General features: G+C 32.8%; 1 protein-coding gene across 5 annotated transcripts in view; it reads left to right on the top strand.

Moving 5' to 3' along the window:
• LOC131850309 (P protein-like) overlaps window positions 1–22,507 on the top strand; it is a 46,337-nt gene that overhangs the window by 15,178 nt on the left and 8,652 nt on the right. Inside the window, exons 1-8 of one of the 5 annotated variants that reach the window (XM_059200535.1) lie at window positions 204–371; window positions 12,051–12,363; window positions 13,879–13,999; window positions 17,170–17,227; window positions 17,531–17,666; window positions 18,451–18,602; window positions 20,873–21,068; window positions 21,763–21,911. In XM_059200535.1, coding sequence (XP_059056518.1) covers window positions 12,177–12,363; window positions 13,879–13,999; window positions 17,170–17,227; window positions 17,531–17,666; window positions 18,451–18,602; window positions 20,873–21,068; window positions 21,763–21,911 — 999 coding nt within the window. In that variant the 5' untranslated portion in view covers window positions 204–371; window positions 12,051–12,176. Of the gene's footprint in view, window positions 1–203; window positions 392–12,018; window positions 12,364–13,878; window positions 14,000–17,169; window positions 17,228–17,530; window positions 17,667–18,450; window positions 18,603–20,872; window positions 21,069–21,762; window positions 21,912–22,507 lie in introns of those variants that run through there. The other 4 variants (XM_059200527.1, XM_059200517.1, XM_059200521.1 and 1 more) reach the window with 4 other exon arrangements.

The following is a 22,507-nucleotide window of genomic DNA, read 5'->3' as shown; positions in this document are numbered from 1 at the left end:
GGGTTGAATTGTTTTTATAAAATTGTGTAATTTATTATCAACAAAAAATATGGGAAAATGTGATATTACACATTGTTGTAGTGGTTTTATTAAAATAGGTTCAAACATTTGTGATTGTTTTTGGACATTCAGTTAGTGGGTTAACTCAAATTCTGTTGGCAACACTGTAAGTTCACGTTCAGCCAGTTTACATGTAACCGGCGCGGAGGTGCCCGTGCGACCGCCATTTTCAATCAGTGCGCGCATTTTTTTTCTTTATAGCCGCTATATTACGTGTTCATGTGTCAAATGCCAGTGTGTCAAATCTTGAAAAAGTTTTAATAAATAAAAAAAAAGAATTCCTTTTTTTCTCTGTGCTGTTTTGGCTTTCGGTAAAACCAGATTTATTAGAGTCAGTGTTATGAAATAGATATTTTATGTACAGCGGAAATTATTGATAACTGAAATGAGTAAACTAGGTGGCTTGTAACAGCTTCTCTCTCATACTCATAAAATACCTACTTTAGATTAACACAAATAGCATTTTATTTTCTAGGAAATACTAGTTATATCCATACTTATATGCAAGACCTTAGACGGGTCCAAAATTAGGGTACCGTGCCCTAAAAAGTACAACAGGAACGCTTTGTTGTTATTGCGTCGGGCAATCCTTTACGAAACCGTATTTTTTCATAAAACAAAGGAGTTTGATTTTAAATTTGCAATAATTGGAAATTTAAAATAAAAAGTATTAATTTTGCAAATGGCCTAAAATTCCAAAGTAGAACTATCAAATAAACAATAAGTGTGACTAACAAAATTTTTAGAAGTTAAAATTATAAATTTTTAATTTCATTCATGTTCTTAGTCGATGGAGCTCTTGTGTTAAAATTATACAATTACCAATTTTATGCTGCGGCGTTAAAGACAAAAATTCGGGTAAAAATTACGTGTGAACGGATGTGTAAATCTAGGATAATGTTTATCAGTTTACTAAATTTCATTCAAATAAGTGTAGTCGTTCATACGTAATTGAGTATATATATTTACAACCTTAAAAATGTATAAATTTAGTTGGTTTCAATAATTGTAAATATTTGATTTAATTATTAAATTGCTTCGTTCTTTTCTGTCGATCTATCTTCTTAATTTTATGATGCCGTCGATGGTCTATAGGTTTAGCTCACCTCTTAACTTTCTATGGTCGCGGGTTCGATTGCTTACATGCAAGCATTTATATTCATGAGTTTGATTGTTTGAATCGGTCTGGGTATTTTATTGCATTCTTTAAAGAAAATATATGTAAGTATTTATATCTGTCGTTTAGTACCCATGATACAAGGTCTGCTTATCTAGGGACTAGATGGCGCTGTGTTCAGGGTTATTTATTATTTATTCATAAAAATTGATATATAGATATTGGGTTATTGTAATTATTATTTACAAAGCAAGGATATAACATAACTACACTATGACGTACAATGTGTGTCGGTTGCTCTAGTTTTTATGAATAGGAGGTATAACAGTACAATATTATACTAAAGGATATACCAAGGCTATTGGAATATTCATGAAATTTAAGCAGTTTCGCCAAGAAATAAACATAAATTTGGAACTTACCGTTTTATATTGATAACGTGATCGCGCAGTTTACGTGAATGTAAAAAAACATCATCTGCTTCAAATTCAAATGCAAAAATCATTCATTCTAGGACATTTTAGCCTTATATATTTTTCATATTATAATTTTTATCCTATCGTCCAGTTCAGTATACAAGTTCAATTGAGGAGAACTGGCAAGAAACCCAATTGAATCTCTTTTTTTTAAGACAGTTTATTCACAATGTTTATTTATATACATAGGTGTCTATGTCATGACTATTGCCATGCACGCTTCTTCCTTATCCCATTTATTTGTGGTCGGCGATAATGTTTTTCTCTTCCATTCATCCCTGTTCGCAGTCATCTCGTTATCTCGAAAGGGAGTAACCTTTCTCTAGATAGGAATGTAAAAAATATTATCAATTAATATTATAAAGTTATAAATTAAAATTGTAAAGTTTATTTCAATTGTAAAATTTATCCGCTTTATTTTTTAAGGACATTTGTTTATAACTACATTTATAAATCAACAATTCTATAAATTTGTTAAAATAACACAGTTAATATAACACTATTATTAAAACTTTGGAAATTGTAAAACAAAGTTCGCACATTTCGCATCTTTATTCGCGATGACCTTAAAAACTACTGAATGGATTTTCATGAGCTTTTCATCCATCAACAGAGTGATTTCTGAGGAAGGTTTAGGTGTACCTACAATTCGTAAAGATATTGTTACTTTAATATGAGACTAAGTTTTAGCCTCATGATCTTAATCTCGGACCTTCTAGTCAATGACTGACAATGATATATGAATTGTGTATTATATTTGAACTCCCGACCTCGGGTTTAAGTTACAGTAGTAAACCCCTAGATCACGACATTCTCATTATATTAAACCGACACCAAAGAAAGAGAAGGTTCCCAATTCGGCTGGTTTATTTTTAATGTTTTTACTTCATAACTTCGACATTTATGAACCGGTTGTTTGTCCCATTTCTATTTCGAATCGTTTTTTATTCGAAAATCTGTTTTTTATTCTATCGTCTATCTATATTGTCATAGTAGCTCATTAGCAAATGACTTATCGAAACACAGGAAGACGAAGATATCTCAAACCGCAAACTATTTATTGTTAATGGCCATACCATACCATTTCAGTCCATTAAGAAGAGGAGAAAGATACGGAACCACAATACATACGTTTAGTCATAGTGCGGTAACATTTATGTGAATATAAACTGTAAATAACCATTAACTGGACTAATATCACCAAACAAGGGAATGATTTAAAAAAAATAACTCCCAATGAAATTAACTCAAAATAAAGTTAAAATGTTTTAAAAATTCCTTTACCTGCAGAGGGCAATGTTAGCAGCGAGAAATATGGGCTGTATTTTATTGCGTATTAAAAAAGAACAGATTACTTAAGTCAAAATGTAGAAATATACATATAATATAATTAATTAGACAATTATACATCTGGGACAAGAGATTAAGGCTGATGTACTGAAATACAGAAACTCTTGCCAAAGGAAAGTAAAGAAATATGTATATTTAAAAAACCTATGGGAATGATATTACATGGTAAGAAGGCTTGACACGTTAGTCCTTTGGAAGGAAAATCTTATAAATACTTATACAATAGCTCATTCATAACTCGTTCATAATAGTATTTTGAGCAATTTTCGTAGCGCAAAATATCGTACAAAGATGAAAATGTAATAATAATAATAATCTCAGGACAATTCACTCAGTGCCATCTAGTCCCAAGTTAAGCTAGCTAAAGCTTGTGTTATGGGTACTATATAACTGATACAGATACATAGATAATTTTTTTTTTCGTAAATACACACATATTATATATAGAAAACACCCAGACCGATACAAACAATTATACTCACGAATACAAATGTTTGTGCCGTGCGAGGAATCGAACCCGCGACCATCGTACGTAAAGCGATGTGCTAGACCGCTAGACCACCGAGGTCGTCAAAAAAATGTCCTTGTACTGACGGTTAAAAATCTCCTATTTGTACGAGAAGCCTCGTACGTTTCACATAACCATGAGTATCGCACGATGACTGTTTGAATAAAAAAAGCGACAAGAAGTTAAAATATCGTGATTTTTATTAATGACATTATGACACTATGATGGTATAACGCCATCTAGTGGAAAAAATAAAAACTAAACAATTACATAATGTCCATGGTGCTGTACATGTACTATGTATATAAAGTTTATGTTACCATTAGGTGATATAACAATTTGTTTGCCATTCATAGGTAATAAAAACAATAAAGCATTGCTCTCTTCTGAAGTCGGCTAATATGTACATGTAAAAGGTAAATAAACACGGGATGTAGATAATTAGTTTGTCGTGACAATTTACAATGAACCGTTCATTGGAATTAACAGGTAGGTATCATGTAGGCTGACCAACTCAGTTAATATTTTTTTCGGGATTTAATAATAAAAAAATAAATATAACACAAAAAATCTGTATTATAGAAGAAGGAATTATTTTGTGAAAACACTTGAATTTGCATTCTCGCTTCTTTATTTTTTTTTAATTCAAGATAATGAGCCAGCCTGTGCAAATGGTATACGCTGACAACCTGTGAGGACAATGGGATTAGGATGAAATCACGTCTTAACTCATCAGGATTCAATCAACCACAATGGTTTCCACGGGGACCATAGGGCGGTCAACATAACATGGTTCACTGCCAGGAACGGGGTTATTAATTGCTATTATTATTACTCTCGTCATCATCTCAAGATAGGTTCATCCAGTAGTTCATTCAGTACGTCTGACTGACCATGACTATCAGGAGCCAACAGAATATCAGCGCTGCAGAGTTATCTGTAGCATTATACTGAGTTGGTTGCCTTTTCACTTTTGCGGCACATAAAGTCACCTACATTTCTTTTATTAATTAATGTTTTTTCTGTATCTCATATACCTATGTTATGTGTCTATAATTGTGAATAAAGATAATTCATACAGCGCCATAAAGTCCCAAGCAAAGCAGAGCTTGTATCATGGGAACTACACTACTGACTTTGTGTCAGTTGTGTACTTAAATACTATTTTTTTGTAAATGCATACATCATAAACATAGAGAATACCCAGACCAATAAATATTATATTTATACTCATAAATATATTTTTTTGCATCGCGTGAGTAACTGAATCCGCGACCATCGGAAATAAAGCGGTGTGCTAAACCGTTTGACAACTGGGGACAACATGACAGAAGTCTAAATAAAAAATATATAATCAAAATGCGTTAAATATTGCATCTCGACAATCTCTTCATCGGGCCACGGCAACAATGATCTGAAATCGAGACATCTCGAATAGATCAAGACAGTTGGTAACCCTACTGGCTAGCTCATATGCATTAGAATGATCACATTGCAAACTGGAGCGGAGGCTGAACAGGAAAATAAATATAAAAATAAACTTTCAATAAAGACAGACGTATTGTTAACTACACCGACTTCCAACGATCGGACTTGAGTTCGAATCTGATTGATACCAAAAGGAAACATTATGTACATTTTATACATACAATTGTCTTTCCGGCGATGGAAACACAGATAACTTGTAATGAATAAGGTGGTTAATTTATTTATTTCAACATTTACATATAAATGCAATGCAGGTGTTATACATTGGACCCCGAACTAGATGAACCTATATCGCGGGAGTCCACAAAAGAATTGTCAGATAATATTTATAAATATTCTTTATTGCACTTAAATACATTTGTAAGTATATTAATTACAGCTAATGTTAACAAAGGAGGACTTATCTCTAAAAAAGATCTCTTCCAGTCAACCCAATAGAGCGTGGCATAGGAAGTGTTGAGTGGGTTAAAATGTGCAAATTATATTTTTTAAGAAAATTTAAAAATAATAAAAAAAAAATTATTACCCATTGCAAAGTAGTGAGATATAACACTTTGGATTTATTAATTTATATACTACAAAATTATATGATACATGCTTCTTTACGTAGTATGAACTAAAGTCGTCGCCGCTGACTGTTATATTATGCAACGGATTTTAATGCAGTTTTCAGCAGTAGACAGTGCGATTCAAGAGGAAGGTTTATATGTAAATTATATATATGTTATAGTATAGAACAAGCTGAGAAATTCAAAGATTTGTAATGTATCCGTTCGAAGCCGGGACGAGTCGCGAGTTTTTGTATATATTTATAGCCCATACGTTATAGCCCACGTCAATTTATTGTTTGCAGTATACAAGCAGGAAACCACTGATTTTCAGGCGTTGCTCGGAAACATACGCAAGCATATATGTAACAAAGATTGCCGCATCTAGTATATAGTTTGTTATATTATTTGTTGCGATGATATGTGCATAGTCCATAGCTTGAAATTCTATTTATACACTGTGTGTGTGCAAATGAGTATTTATTACAGTAAAGTTTAACTTTGTACTTCTTTATTAAAGTATATTTATTTACAGATCGCGCATAACTTAAGAAATATAATAAACTTAAAAATGTTGTTATACTTAACTATGTATTTGCATCCCACAGAGTAAAAAGTGTACTATATGTCGTTTCATTACATCTGTCCTACAATTTTTGCTTTAAAAAGAACAAAAATTCGTTCTATTCAATAGCTGTTTCTTTTATGTTAGTTGGATGTATGGAATCTTATTTACATATATAACTTACTAGCTGTGCCCGCGACTTCACGTGTTAGTGATCTTGATAAATAAAGAAAAAAATATTCAGTAATCTAAGGATATCATTTTTATAAACTTTGAATGTCATATTTCTTTATACTTAATCAAGAGCCTAAAAATAAGTTTCATGCTTCTAGCTTTAAAAATGTCGATACTTCCTTACAACCCTTCTTCTCCTCTTTCAAGTCCTTACAATGCTTTTTTCTCATTAAAAAATAGCCTATGTCCTCTCTCAGGGTCTAGACAATCTGTGTATCAAATTTAATTTTATATCGGTTCAGTAGTTTTGGCGTGAAAGCGCGACAGAGAGCAGACATAGAGTCCTCGAAGTGACAACACAACCGTGTTGTCTATGTTGCAGTGCGTGTATATACGCGATGGTCACCACCGACCATCGTCAGAGAATCGTGAAAAGACATTATTCTTAAAACTACCAAATACATTTGCAATTTGCTTCAAATAATTATAATAATAATCTCAGGACAATTCACACAGCGTCATCTAGACCTTAGTTAAGGTAACTAAAGCTTGTGTTATGGGCACAATAGACGACTGATACAAATACGTACATATTATACATAGAATACATACACACTGATACAATATAAACAATCATACTCGTGAATACAAACGTGTGTACCGTGCGAGGAATCGAACCCGCGACCATCGGACATAAAGCGGTGTGTTAAACCGCTACACCACCGAGACCGTCTAACAAAAATGAGATCTAGGACGAGGAAGTAAATCAGCTGTCGTGTTCTATTCCACAAAACGTGAAACACTCCTGTTTACCGTCTGTCATTGGAGTATCTCGGGTTTCGGCCTCGTCTGGGTTTGTCTGGCTGACGTACATAAATTATTTTTGTTTTGCCAATATATAAATTTACGTGTTCCTTTAACTGTGTCTACGTAGGTACAGTGTAAAAATATCATACCTGTTATATACGTAAGCATTGTCTGTGCCAATTTAACAGATCCCATACTATAGTCATATAAGTGTTAGTTACAGGGGCGGACTAAGGTAGACTTTAGCCAACCTACCTACCGATCTACCGACCGTAGGCAACCTCTGTACGTGCCTAAGACCCGTAATTGTTGGGGCGCGAAAATTTTGGTTATTCATTTTTTAGTTTTTATTCCTATTTATCTAAAAAATGTGATATTGATAATTATTGTTGAAACGTATCCAAATTACCCTGTATCATTGGTTGATAATGCCAGGCCCGGAATTACAATGTTACTTAGGGCCCACTTTAGCCTTAGGCCGCCACTGGTTAGTTTCTTTCTATTGAGTAACCTGTACCCATACTAACTTATTATAAATGCTGAAGTGTATTTGTCTGTCAATTTGTTACTTTGTCAAAACTAAGCGAATCAACGGATCTTAACGAAAGGCATGCAGATATATCGTATCATTATGAGACTTAAGCATATTAATAATATTTTAATAATATTTTATTAACAAATACAGTATTGTCTGCGTTTGATTTATATAAAATCTATCTAAAAAAATAGTAGAGAAAATAGTGAATTCTATACATTTATACTAGCGGTATTTGTTAATTAAATTATTAACAAATATCCTTAATATTATAAAATAAATGACACCACTAGAAAATTTCTACAAGTCAACATAAAAAATGTCTTAAGAATAGCGCCCAGGACATATTATTAGGACTAAAATCTTTTAGAACAAAAGATATATTCTTTTTGCAAATGATGTACCTGTCGTCGTGTCGTCGTTTCCCTAATAATTACTGACTAATTAAAGTCTTGTCTGTTAATTAGTTAAGTATATAATCATTTGTCCCTTCACTACTCCTAAGAATATGCGTATTGCAAAAACCGCTTGGTAAACTCTCTCTGTGTTTCAAGAAACTTCTCGATTAAAGTCTTGTCTGTTAATTAGTTAAGTATATAATCATTTGTCCCTTCACTACTCCTAAGAATATGCGTATTGCAAAAACCGCTTGGTAAACTCTCTCTGTGTTTCAAGAAACTTCTCGTTTCTCGCTATGACGTAAACGTTGAACCGGTTCGAAGCGGTTCATACCAGTTATAAGTTCATTCACCCCGCTGCAACTATGTTTTTGTAGCTTCTTTCATTAAAATTAGCGTTTAAATTATAAGAATTATCATTGAAAGTATAAAAAATTTTAAGTAAATTATACATATAAAAAGCTAGCTTCCATGTATACAGTACTGTACTTAAAATTCCAAAAATTGTCGTTGAGTTGACAAAATTTTTAGATAGAGTTATTATTATATTTTTTATCCCAAAATTGCCAAGGAAATACTTGACGTATGCATACCAGACAAAAGTGAAGCTTGTAATTTATATTTGGAGTACATTCTACATAAATTAATTAATTAATGATCTAGACTTAACATACCTAGACGAAGATTTAATAATCCACATTATTTAATTTTTAATACCTCAACACTTATTAAGATATCTCTAAAGTAACTAAGTATTTTCTTTATACAAAACACGTATGTGACAGCCCTGATGACGTATACACACATAATTATGTTCATGGCTTATTATAACATTTCACTATAATGCAGGCCACAGCATTACTAATGCAAAGGAAAACCAGTCAAAACCGTTCAACATTAAAAGAATTGGGTTCCGTCTGAATTTTTGTATAATGTACATTACGATATAATATCGTGAAGACTTTATTCCATAAACTAAAAAAAAAACGTAATTTAAGGCTCCACTCCACATCCACCATATCATTCTATAGAATATATGGAAATACATATATTCTATAGAATGATATGGTGGATGTAATTACGCCACAAGCTAAGTGATGATCGAAATGTATTTGGTTTTGCAATAAAACACTCGACCAACTCAATTGTAACCTAATGATATTTAATAAATCAGTAACGGATCCCTAATAATGTACGATTGACTCTTGGTACGATTTTCTTGATGATTGAAAATGAAACGGTGAACTGAAACCGCTTGCACTAGTAGAGGATGAAGTTAGGGCAAGCAATCGTGGTTAAGCCAAGAATTGATCACTTTGGTTACTACAGGGATTTGCGTGGAGGTCAACCTGATATGGAACCACCAGTTAACAGTAATAACAATATATCTTTGAGGAAATGACACTGTTAGTAATAGGCGCTAACTGACCTGACCTCCACTGGTCACGACCTAAACTGTTTAGTGTAGGAGAGTGCACCGTGAATTAACAATAACAACCCTCCCCCCTGGAACTTGAGTGTTTTTTTATGGATTGACGCACCCCACCTGGGCTAACGGTTTACGCTGGTGGGGCACCAGTGGAGCTCATGTTCCACTAGTCAGGTCAGTTAATAATTCCTTGAGAATTTGTCATGATGATTTCCAGGGTGAACTGCGTGGAGGTCAAACAGTCCACATTACTAACAATTCACTTCGCCCGGATAACAGTATGGCGCACCCGCCTCTGCTAACGGTTTACACTGGCGGGACCACTACTAGTGGACGATTGCTAAGATAGACATAATCATTATCATCAACATTCTCATACCATCATCAACAAAATCTCCATACCACCATCAACCACCAACATCTTCATTGATTTGTTATTGTCTTCTTTGTTATTTATTTTGCTTTTTGTTTCATCGTTGCTTTGTTCTGTTCTTTCATTTTTTGTTGTTGTTTGTTTTATATTGTTTTGTTAGTCCTTGTAATTCATTTGTCTTCTTTTACTTATAAAATCAATATGTCACTATAATAATATAATATAATAAATAACATAATATTTCAATAATTATTTCAAACTCCACACCTAAGAAAATTATAAGTATACAATCCTCTTCAAACTCTGCTGAAGCCAGCGTAAACCACAGGCGCAAACGCTGAAGCATAGTACATCTAACAGATTCTAAATAAAAATAAAAAAAAACATGAGGTCAGGTCAGTCAGGCCATAGTAATGGGGTCATCTGCCCACATTACTAACAATCTTCCTAGCACTTGGCTACTACACCTTTGTTATTTTCCGTCAGGCTTTAACTAAGAACAATAACTAATTTGCCGTACGTACGCGTACAGAGTCGCGTGGGAATAATTACCATAAAGTTTCTGTTTACACAACCGCAGTTTGACACATGAATCATTAATGTATCAACATTGTTTGTGTCAACCACTAGTTTCCTTGGTTACTTTTACCTGACGAAGCAAAAACAACGTTTAATAATAATATAGTGATTACAATATATCTCTATTTTAACGACTGAGGCTTCTAAGTACTATAAATATGTTATATTTTATCTTTAGTTAGAAGAGAAACTACGGTCGCTGAAGCTAAAAGACATGTATTTGAAAAGAGACAAATAATAGAACAATAGAAAATTGATTTTAAATATATATAAAAATATACAATAAAAGTCTAAAGTCGAAGTAAACAGTAAACAGTACAATAAAAGTCTAAGAGCCTAGTGCACACTCTTTATTCTGCAACTAGTTGCGTTACGCGGCATTTCATGCGTGGCATAAACAAATTTACTATGGCAGATCTTGTTTAAAGTCCTCTGCTTGGCTACCTCTATCATATCACATATTACATATTTCTGCAGCGATGCAGTTTGTTTTGTAAGATGTGTTTCAGTTGAAGGATAGTTTTTTTTTATATTACTAGCTACTCGCCCCGGCTTCGCACGGATGTACATGTATTATATACATACATAAACTTTGCTCTAGAATCACTCCATATATTAAAAAAAACCGCTTCAAAATCCGTTGCGGAGTTTTAAAAATTTAAGCATATATAGGGACATACAGCGACAGCGACTTTGTTTTATATTGTGTAATGATTGTTTGAGTGTATTCAGTACTACTGTAATACCCAGAAGAAAACCATTGACTTGAGAGGCTGAAAGTGTGTTCCATTTTTGGTAGTGAATATTAAAAATTATGACTCAGTGCGAATATATGGAATTTCCACGACATAAGGAGTCCTAGTTCGTTGCGTACTTAGAACTTTGGTGATTAAAAGATGAAGACAAAATCAGGTTTTACAGGTCCTGTGCGTAATCGCCAAAGTCTATAGAACAGTTTTTACGACGATTTCTAGCGTCTGCAGTCTAGCAAGCGTTTCCGACGTATCATAAGCTTTTACCACTGATAAAAATGAAAAAAATGCATAAAATTTAATCATTTTAAAATATAAAATTTCCCAAAAACAGAGCTAGGCGCAAGGTAAAAATTTGTTCTTGCAATTGATCTACAGCCTTGACTTTTACTTTGACATCGATAAACAAAAATCGATCAATTTCAAATTAATGTCCAACCAACCGTGGCCATGTGGGTTAGTTCTTAATGAACATTGCTAATTGACACCAAAACCGTATTGAATACTAATTGTATCAGGCGGTGCTGCTCGCATGGAACAGCCTATATTACTTGATTACGTAGCGAATATTATATTAGAGATAAAATTAACATATAAAATTGTTAGAAAAAATAGAGTTTATCGACTAGAATGAAGTAAATACAAATTTTTAACATTAATGTAGTCAATAACAAAGGATATTATATGATATCAACGATATCAATCACTAGAAGTTGAACTAAAGTTGGTTGACGAGTAGAGAGAATGTGATCCCCACCTGATAAATCAGGCCATCTTATCAGGTGCCAGATCATGTCCGCAGATCCTTTTTACATACAATACCTTTATCTTTACTCACGTGTAGGTATATGTTTTTAAGCAACGCCCGTGCATACAAATAGGATTGTATAGGCTATGGAGATTGCTATTTGGAGATTTGCTAATAAATCCTAAAATATCCACTGAGGTATAATAAAAATACCAGGAAAAGATTTTAGAGTTTCTACAAAAATGAAATTGTTATGACATTGACTTAAAATGGAGAAATTACGCAATAGTATACGTATTATAAGGAAGCAGAAGCATGACAGGAATAGTGTATACTCTATGGTGTCCGGCAGAGACCTGACGCCAGGAAGTTTGGAGGTTTGGGTGGATCTGCCTGATGAAATCAAGTATGATCCTCTGTTGGCGCCGTTCAAGGACCTCTACGAAAGGCATCATGGTAAGTAAAACAGTAGACTGGTAAACATCATAGCTTATATACGATATGTCAATATATATACGACCTCAGCTCCGTTGTGGTTTAGCAAACTGCCTTGCTTGCTTCCGATAGTAGTGTGTTCGATCCCCTCGCAATAATTTTATATAGGTTAGGTTAGGATAAATTTTCAGGCGATTTTGTTTGATTTTTAGAGATAAATTATTATTTATTTCAGTGCTCGTTCTACTATATTTACATCAAATTTCATTTTCAAAATCCATTTAGTCGTAAAAGTTAACAAACGTATAAATGGAGCCACTATCATATTAATAATACTAGCCTGCTGTCCGTGACTTGGTTTACTTTCGAAATATAAGATTATAGAGATTATAGGCCATGTCTATAATATCTTCACAGCATATTATATCAAGATTCGTTCAGCCGTTTAGTCTTGGATAGGTCGTGGACAGACCGACACATTTTTGTGATTATAATATTGGTATGGATTAGTATGGATGTACTTCTCTATCTTTATCTAACAGATTTAGTCAATGACGCACGAGCAATCGATGGTAATTATGAAAATGTGTACATGTGATAAGCAGCTGCTGTCGTCAAGGGACGAAAACCTGAAACCTTTTTAAAACTCGTATACTGTGTAAAAGTAAAGTTTCTCACCCTTGCATAATTTCCATTGCTAAACAAAATTCTCATTACGTTGTTATGATTTGCAGTGTGTTCAACCCATACGGTCTCATCCGCTCTCTTTATAACTATACTATATTTGTAACTTAGATAATTAATCTCTTTCTTAAGATTTACTTTCATACATTTGACGGTCTCGATGGTCAGCGGTTTAGCACACTGCCTGACTTCTATAAGATTGTTTGTGGTGGGCGGAGTATTTACGTTATGTATGTATAAACAAAAAAATATAGCATTTATATCAGTTGCCTAGTACCCATCACACAAGCTCTTTTCTGTTAGTTTGAGCTAGATGGCGGTGTGTAATTTCACCTAGTTTATTGTTATTATATGGTAAAACAAATTGTATCTTTATTCTTCTGTAATTTCGCATAGATGTTATTTGTATGTTTCTATTCCAGAGAACTAAGGCATCGTGTATGCGTACTCTACGCATACACGATGCCTTAGTTCTCTGGAATTGAAACATTGAACAATATCTATCTCATTGTAATTGAAAATCAGTTGGGGACGACTCATCTGATTGTAATGCTTGTTTACAATACAAATTATTTAAAAAGCAGCTGTTTAGTCCTACTATATTACAATTAAGATAAATCAACCAGGCTAAGGCCAAGCTTGCTTTTTATGTGTGACGTTTTTGTAAGTGAGATATGGTATTAAAATTATTATTGATATCTTAGTCGCCAAAACTGAATGTGGGGTTCCCAATGCGTCAAGACTTGTTGTGTAGTATCTGTGAAGCTGTTATGTCTATTAACGAAGAATACTTCCATCGTGTGGGCGATCAGATTGTCTCCACTTATTTAAAAATTTGTATATATTTTACAGGTAAAGTGGATACTTTGGATATCACAGATGAAGATGATAACACCGATATCAAGAACCCAGATGTGGGAGATGTTGCAGAGGCAAGTGACCTGAACCATGAGAAAGAAAATGGCAGCAACGGGTATGTTATATGTTAGACCTAACCTGCTAAAAAGTAGAAATTTTCCGACAAATATTAAAATAAAATATCATTTATTCATGTAGGACATTTTAGCCGCTATGTGAACTGTGGCCAGTACAGTATATAAATTCAATTGTAAAGAACTAACAAGAAACTCAACAAAATTTTTTAAAGTTAGTTTATTTACATTGTGTACTTATATAAGTGTCTATGTCTGACCACAGATAACATATGTTTGACATTAAATGAAAATCGTGCATGAAACTATTGCCATGCACGTTTATTATTTAAGTAATCGTTTAGTAAAATTAAACAGATGTTTTATTTATTTAAAAGTAATTCCAGTATTACCATTTGATTCATTGACTTTTTTTAAACGACACTCAGGAACAGCAACTTTTATCTTTAAATCTAGTATTATTGTTAAGAATATGGCTGCTTTTTGGAAATAAGTTAAGATTCCTGCGTAGGTACGTAGAGAATATTTGAGTGTATACCTACATATATAGAGAAGCAATGGTGAGAATATTGGTCACGACTCCTCATACAGCAAATCGCACTAAATTAGAATATGTATATTGAATGATTTCTAATTGAGTCTGCTTTATTTATCAAAATAAATAAATTTCTATAATATAACATTATGGATTCTGTAACATCATTTTCGTTTTGTGCGTAATAAACAATCTCAAAATTTACTTAAACTGTTCTATAAATTCTTTCGCCTATTACCAGGGAGTAATTTATTAATTAAAATATAGACTAATCTCTATAATAGTAAGGTATAATGCCCAAAGATAAATCAGAGGCATAGTCATGACGACGTAACAACAAACATTTAATTGAATATATTTTATTCCACAGCGCAATCCATAACTTGATTTTTATCGGTGTATTTGTAGGTAGAAATATAAATTTTTTTAAATAGTAAAACTCAGTTAATTTTTGAGACAGAACAGAAACCACTAAACTGTTTCTTTAATAAAAAGATTTGAAGAAAAATATTGAAAGAATTTAAAGATTGTAAAAATACGCGGCAGCCGCCTTTCTGTGTAGAAACGCAGCACGACTTACCTGGTTTATTTATATTTTTAAACGATCCAAAAATCAAATCTAAGATACTCACAAAATTTTATCCAAATCGGTCCAGTCGTTTAGTAGAAGTTAGGTGATAAACTCACGTACAGAAGAATTGATATATTAAGATAATACGAAAGTACGTATGACAGGTTTTTCATGCTATAAATAATGACATGGAAAATCAACATGAACCTACCCAATTCTTCAAAATTTATTTTTATACCACTTGCTGACGTAGTTTGTGCTAGAATTTGGCACATGTAAGATTTGTGACAATGACATATTGGGGTATCATTGAGGTGGACTGGTTTTTATACAGTACTAACTGAGCCCGCGTTCATACCATATCACTGTAATAAAACAGACACAAAATGGTAAAGCTTACTACAGTATATCGTGTATATTTAGTGAAAATCACATCCGAATTTGTTAAGCCATTTTTGCAATTAACATTCACAAATACACAGACAAACAGATAAAAATTCCAATCATCATTGTTTTGGATTCTATTACATAGTTAATATTTTGATGTACATAGGCGAATGTTTTCAAAAACGTTAGGGTTCCTAGAGTATTCCACCGAAACTTCGATAATATAATGCATCGTGTGAAGAGAATACCAAAAATAACCTTTAAATTCTATATATGTTATTATGTATTATATATTGTTATTATGTATGTATAAATTTTGAATTTTTTTGTTCAATACCCGTACGAAACCGGGGTGAACTTGCTAGTATGTTTTAAAAATGACATGAAATTGTGGTCCTCTCCCACACAATGTCACTTCAACTTCAACGTGTGACGTTTTTGCATTGCTTGCACGTTCACTGGTGTCCACCCCATATACTTACCGCAGACTAGGTTTCCTTGTCATACAGGCCCGATACCACTCATGCGTTGCATATATACCATATATTCATACAATGCCTATTATTACATATTTTATTGTATGCTACGGAAATTATTGACAATAGTGCAAAATAATGTACCGACAATTAATATCGAGGGGTGTATGTTAAAATTTATAATCTTTAAAGTATTTAATAGATGTTAAATACCAATGTGAAGCCGGGTGGACCGCTAGTTATATATAAAAGAAGTAGATTATAGTATATACAGTACACAGCTTAATAATAGAAATTGTAGGTCTAGGTAGTACTGTCTTATATAATTCACTTAAGCAATGGCTGTTCGATTCAACGATTGGATATGGTAGTGAAATTACTGACCCCTTACTCTGGCATGCGTTACCATTCCGGAGGAGTTGCTTGGGTGAATTATGTAAGACAATAGTACCCAGATCTGCAATTTCTACTATTAACGTGATATTACATCATCATATGACGCCCTTAGAACTCCACTAAGGGCGTCATATGATGACGTATTATCCGTGGTGCTATTAATGGATATAGGGGACGGTTGCTAGGTTACAATCCAGTCTGCTTGCTTTAATATACACATAACCTAAGTATATTGTTAATAACTAAAACAGAAAAATTAACCTAGATAGGAGATTCTAACATTCTCTCGATATAAAGGATATGGTATCCAAAGATTTGCGGAAAGTTTCGTAGATAGATTCTCAGAGCTAATTGATTGTTGATCGGTTAAATCGTATTTATTAAGCGAAGTCTAGTACTCACTAAACGATTACTTAAATAATAAACTTGCATGGCAATAGTTATTTAAACACGGGATTTTCATTTAAATTTAGATGTAATATATATATATATATATATATATATATATATATATATATATATATATATATACAATGTAAAAAACTTGCTTGTAACAAAAAGTTCAGTTGTTTTTCTAGCCGGTTCTCAATTCTGAATACTGAACTGGACGTAGAGAAAAACAATGTTAATTCAAAATTTGCATTCATAAACGGCTATAATGTCCTACATGATAAACTATTTTTGATTTGATTCATTGAATCCGTCTCAATACTTGAAAGGGATACAAATTTAAGTAAAATAAGAAACATCAGATGATGAAATTAACTAGATGTTGCTTAAAGGTAAACGGATTGTCAATTTTCAGCATAGGAAAGGGAAAAATTCTAAAATAATTTTACTTTGCAGATTAATGACAGGACAAAATGATGAGGTACAGGAAATAAAGTCGCCAAGAAAAACACAGGTACTGATAAATATTATCTAATTTAATTTCGCGACTTTAAAAATATCGCCCGTCTATTACAATACACCACATAATTAAACCCTAATGTGCTATAATGGTAATATAAAAAAAAGATATTAATGATTTGCACATTTTTTATTTAGTGTTTTTAAAATAGTTTCTTCGTTTTCATTGTTTAATAGTTTAAAAAAAATCGTTTCATCGATAAACTCCAAAATAAAACAAATTTTAATATATATAAACGGGTTTCTTAATATTTTATTGTTATTTCAATTTATAAAATTGTGACTATTTTCATAACAGTTACACCGCCTTGCGCGGATGCTGAAGTTGACAGTGTTGGTTACATGTTGGGGTCTACTTACTGTATCTCTTATTATGAACATGGAGAGGTCCGATGTGGTACTACACACCGCTGTGAAAGGCGGGGAGATCAAAGGTAATAAATTAATTTATATAAGTACTTCTTAATAGCAAACGGAGGTCCAAAATGAAGCGGAGGTATCTAATGTGCTGATGAGTGAGAGGCGCTGAGTGTTTTAATAAAGAAAATATGGAGATAAAATAAAATGCGACTAATATGACAGCGATATATAATAGAAAGTATCAAAAAGAATATGATTATAAAATAAAAAAAAAATATAAAAACGTATCAAGGAGTTCGATACACAAACCATACGAAAATCCTCGACCAAGTACGACATTTCTGGCAGGATATTTTCATCCTCGTAAACACTGTGAAAAAGAAATGCAGAAATTATTATAATTGATTAGATAATCAAAATTTGGGCTCTTTACCTCAAAAGAAAAACTTCAAGTGACGTATTTGAAAATTAATTCTGGAACAATTTTGCAGTGCCATTTCCAATTGTATGGTCTCCGAGTATGTAGCTGAGAGACACATAAACAAAACAAATTTAAATAAAATCATTAAAATTATACACGTACACACTGACGAAGTAATTTATATATATAAATGTATATATAATAATTATATATAACTTATATCAAATACGAGTCAGATTTTTATGGTTGATGCAATATGAGTATTTTTAATGACAGTTTATTTTTATTAAAAATCAATATTCTAGGAACAATATGCACCAATTCAAATCCTTCACTTCAATTGTAAGTTAAGGAATGAATCTTTAATGATAAGAAATTAACTATTTATCTCAAAATTATGCACATGACTTTAAAATAGGATTAATTTCAAATTTCAGAGTATCAACTGCAAGCAGGCATCGACAAGGTTAAGACCCTAATTACACTTACTGGACCTTTCCATCAAGGGGCCAGTGACAGTGGAAACTTATTATACTTATGGCTACATAGAGTCTACGAAACTACGCCCGATAGTATTATTTTAGAACAGGTAATTTATATTTATTTAAATAATTACCTAAAGTTAAACATTTCTGTGGTGTAGCGGTTTGACACACTGTCTTTCTAATGTTCGTGGGTTCGATGCCAGCACAATACGAATTGTATTTTGCTATCTAGTTATATTATATGTGTCTTTCTAATATTTACAAATAAATATGTTACCCATAGCATAAGACCTGCATGGCTTAGGACTGGCGCTGTGAATTAGCCAGGACCAAATTGAATTTTATTAATTTAAAAATTAAGACATAATATGATGGCAAACAAGGTGATGGCGCACCTGTTGGTAGGTGATAACTGCCGCCTGTGCAGTGCCACGGAAATAACATCATCATGTCTCTCTTACCTCTGTATCTTGTCATGCCATATCTCACCCTTCCTCGAAACGTATATTACAAAGCGAGCTGTTTGGTGGCAGAAATAGGGGAGCTAGAGATAGACGGCTTTTTCCAAGTTTTCTTCAAAGTAAAATTCTAATTCAAAATATCTTTATTCATGTAGGTCTATTACAGACTTTTATGATATGTCAAATCTACCATCAGTTCGGAATGATTTCGAGTTGATAGGAACTTACAAGAAACTCAACTGGTATTCTTTTCAAATAGAAGTTGTACATGTTTACAATAATACAGATTCATGTAAATTCATCTTTGCTAGAATAGAGTGACCTCCAGCATATGCTATTTCAAAGCAAAAAGTTTAATCAGTGTTCGTAACCTGAACAGACAAGTCCCCACAAGTATGCTAAACTCTTCATCTTTGCTAAACTCTTTTTGATATATGTTTTATAACCCGATGACCTAGATCTGTTAGTTACCACCGGCATACCTTTGATGGTCGTGGATTTGTTTCCTCACACGGTACAAACATTTGTAATTCATATGTATTAGTGTTTGCATTGGCTTGCGTTTGTTCTAAGTATATTATGTATGCATTTAAAAAAATGTCAAGTATTTATATTATTGTCTAGTACCCATAACATAAGCTCTAGTACTAATTGCTCCAGCTTGGGACTAGATGGCGTTGAGTAAATCGTCGACGGGTTATTACAATTATTGTAACGTAAACATAGTGACCTCAACTCAAGGAACCTAAAACATACAAACCGTTGACGGACATATTTCTAAATGCATTACCACCACACAACTGTATTGTATGTCCACCACATAACTGTATTGTAGAATTCAAGTACTACGAAGTACTTCACAGAAGAAGAAGAACACACAGCTATAGTAGAAAATAATCCTTATCATTATTGAAGTACATGTGTTCACCGTGATACATAAAATCAATATGCACACAACAGATGCTTGTTTGTTACGTCGTGTCATAAATATTTACGAGTTTATGAGCTATATGTATGTATAATGGCACTTAAAGGTATACAAGTACTGTTTACAGTTTGTAAACGTTTTGTAGTGTGCTTACTAGAAATTACAGGATTTTCTTAATTTTATTTCGTCTTAGATTTAATTAGGGATTTTTATCATAATATGATATGCCAGTCCCGTCGTATCTTATTACTAATCTTATCTCATACTGTACAATGAAAATAATAATTTTGCTGGCAATGATACAGGATCAGATAATATACCGTGGTACATACCAACATCCAGCCGATTCAGTTAATTTTTTTACATGCAATTCTCTTTTAAGATATCATTACTTTGTACAATAGAATAGAAAGTCATTTATTCAAATAAACTTAATTTAAGCACTTTTAAATTATTTTTAATTATCATTAATTATACCACATACGACCACGTACAAACAAGCATACGGTTCTTTTGACGGTAAACATTTACGGCAGCCTATGCACTCTTCAAATATCAAGTGTAACGTGCGTTGTAGACCCTTATGAAATCCTAATATACCCTTCTTGAAAACCCTATGCTGTAGTCTCCAAAAACGTCGGCTCATTTCAAGTCAAAAGAAAATTCCGCAATCTAAGTGAGGGCGGTAGGAAATGCCGCATAAACAAGAGTATCGATCCAAAATGGTTTTTAATTTTGCACATAAGAAAGGCTTCAAATTCTGAAAAAATTGATAAACTATATACTCTGTCGATTACAAAACGAATCGATAACCAATATTTGATTTGTATTCTACAGATAACTTCTCAAATTTTGTCACTATTTTCAAATGGTAACAAAATTGCAAAATAGTCGTTCGATTGTTTTTTTGTATTGGAAAAGGACTGCAATTACGCAAAAAAATATCAACATTGAAAGTTAAGCATATTCTACATTTAAATTTCAGAATTCAACATTATGGGAGATACTTCTGCAGCCAGAACATGTTCTAGATTTTTCTGAGAGCGTGACAGTATCAAATACAGTCTCGTTAGAAGATCAAAACGATCCCGAATACCGTACTCTAATTAATTCAGTGATCAATCAGACACGACAATTTGTACATGAAAACATATCAACGTGGAACCAGACTGATGGAAATAGTAAGTACCTACTAGTTATATAACTTGACGACCTCGAAGTCAAGCGGTTTCGCACGCCGTTAACTTTTGATGCTCGCGGATTCGATTCTGATTGGACGATGCTAAAATTTCTATTCATCAATGATTGTTTCTTTTGATGATGATTGTTGATCTGGTTTTCTATGTATTTATTTAAAAAAAAAAGAATAATATTGTAGTATTTCTACTAGTTGTTTAGTACCCATAACATAAGTTCTTCTTAATTTGGGTCTAGATGACACTGTGTGGATAATCCAAAGTTATTATTATTATGACCCAAGGCGCTGTCGGTGTACATTTAAATATAATATGCTATATGAATTCGAATGAAAATTTCCATGAAATGAAACAATACAAGAAAGGATATCCATCCATCCTTACAAAACGAATTACCCAATATTTAAAGATTTAGTCAGATGATTATTTGGTTAGAGTTTACTTCCATAGATCCTGATCGTTCGTCTGTTGACCTACGCTAACGGTATAAGCTGCCGTGGCATCAATGGAGTATAAAAGGATAAGAATGAAGTCAGACCAGTTAACCCATCGTGGCAAGTTCACCAGGAACCTACCACGATGTTTTCCAGGTTCGAGTGTAGATGGACCTGACATTGCTAAAGGGGCCAATAGTCACCATTATTAACAATCTTATGATTATAATAAAATTTAATTTAAGGTACAAAAGTAACTCTACGTTTAGCTACCACAAGCAATAGCACAGTGCCTCTAACTGTGAGCTATCAACTCGACCCATTAGAGGAAACCCGGGCCATATTGTATGCGGCTATATTGCTTTGTTTCTTGTATACGCTAATTATTTTTGAGGTGAGTTATAGCTTTTATACAACGCAATTAATTATTATTTAGTAATAAATAAGTATTTATTAAGTATGTATATATTTTATTTATTGGGATGACAAACAAGTTAAATGAAATAACTATGGATTAAGATGTCATGCCTCCCTAATATGTAATTATATCTCGAGAAAAGAGTATATCGATATTAAAGTTTTAACCTTAAAGACGATTTTCCAATGTTTTTTCTAGTTAATACATATAGTTTATCATTAAGCATGCCATACATTTGTATAAGCCACGCCATTCGAAAAGAGACTCTATTTATCCAGTCTATCCCATTTGACGTTCCATTATCTCCAATATCCGATAGACAGTGTAAATGGTATGTTAAATGTTCCTACAACTTCATTTCACTTTCACTGCCTTCTTGGACGTTTATACAATCTATCCCACTTCACGTTCCATTATCTCTGTATATCTGATAGATTGAGATAATAGAAATTTTAGTGTACGTACTAATTTTGCTTCCTCTGCTTTCATCAACTTTTCATATAAGTTTGCTGGATACAAGTAGGTACAGGTAGATAGGTAGGTAACTACATGAGCAATCTGACCTGCCTTTA

Source organism: Achroia grisella, unplaced genomic scaffold (genome assembly GCF_030625045.1).
Source record: "Achroia grisella isolate CSIRO2021 unplaced genomic scaffold, CSIRO_AGI_Agris_v1 utg114, whole genome shotgun sequence".
In the NCBI taxonomy this organism is placed as follows: Eukaryota; Metazoa; Arthropoda; class Insecta; order Lepidoptera; family Pyralidae; genus Achroia; species Achroia grisella.
The sequence above is the reverse complement of the archived record's forward strand: the minus strand, read 5'-3'. Positions and strand labels throughout refer to the sequence as shown.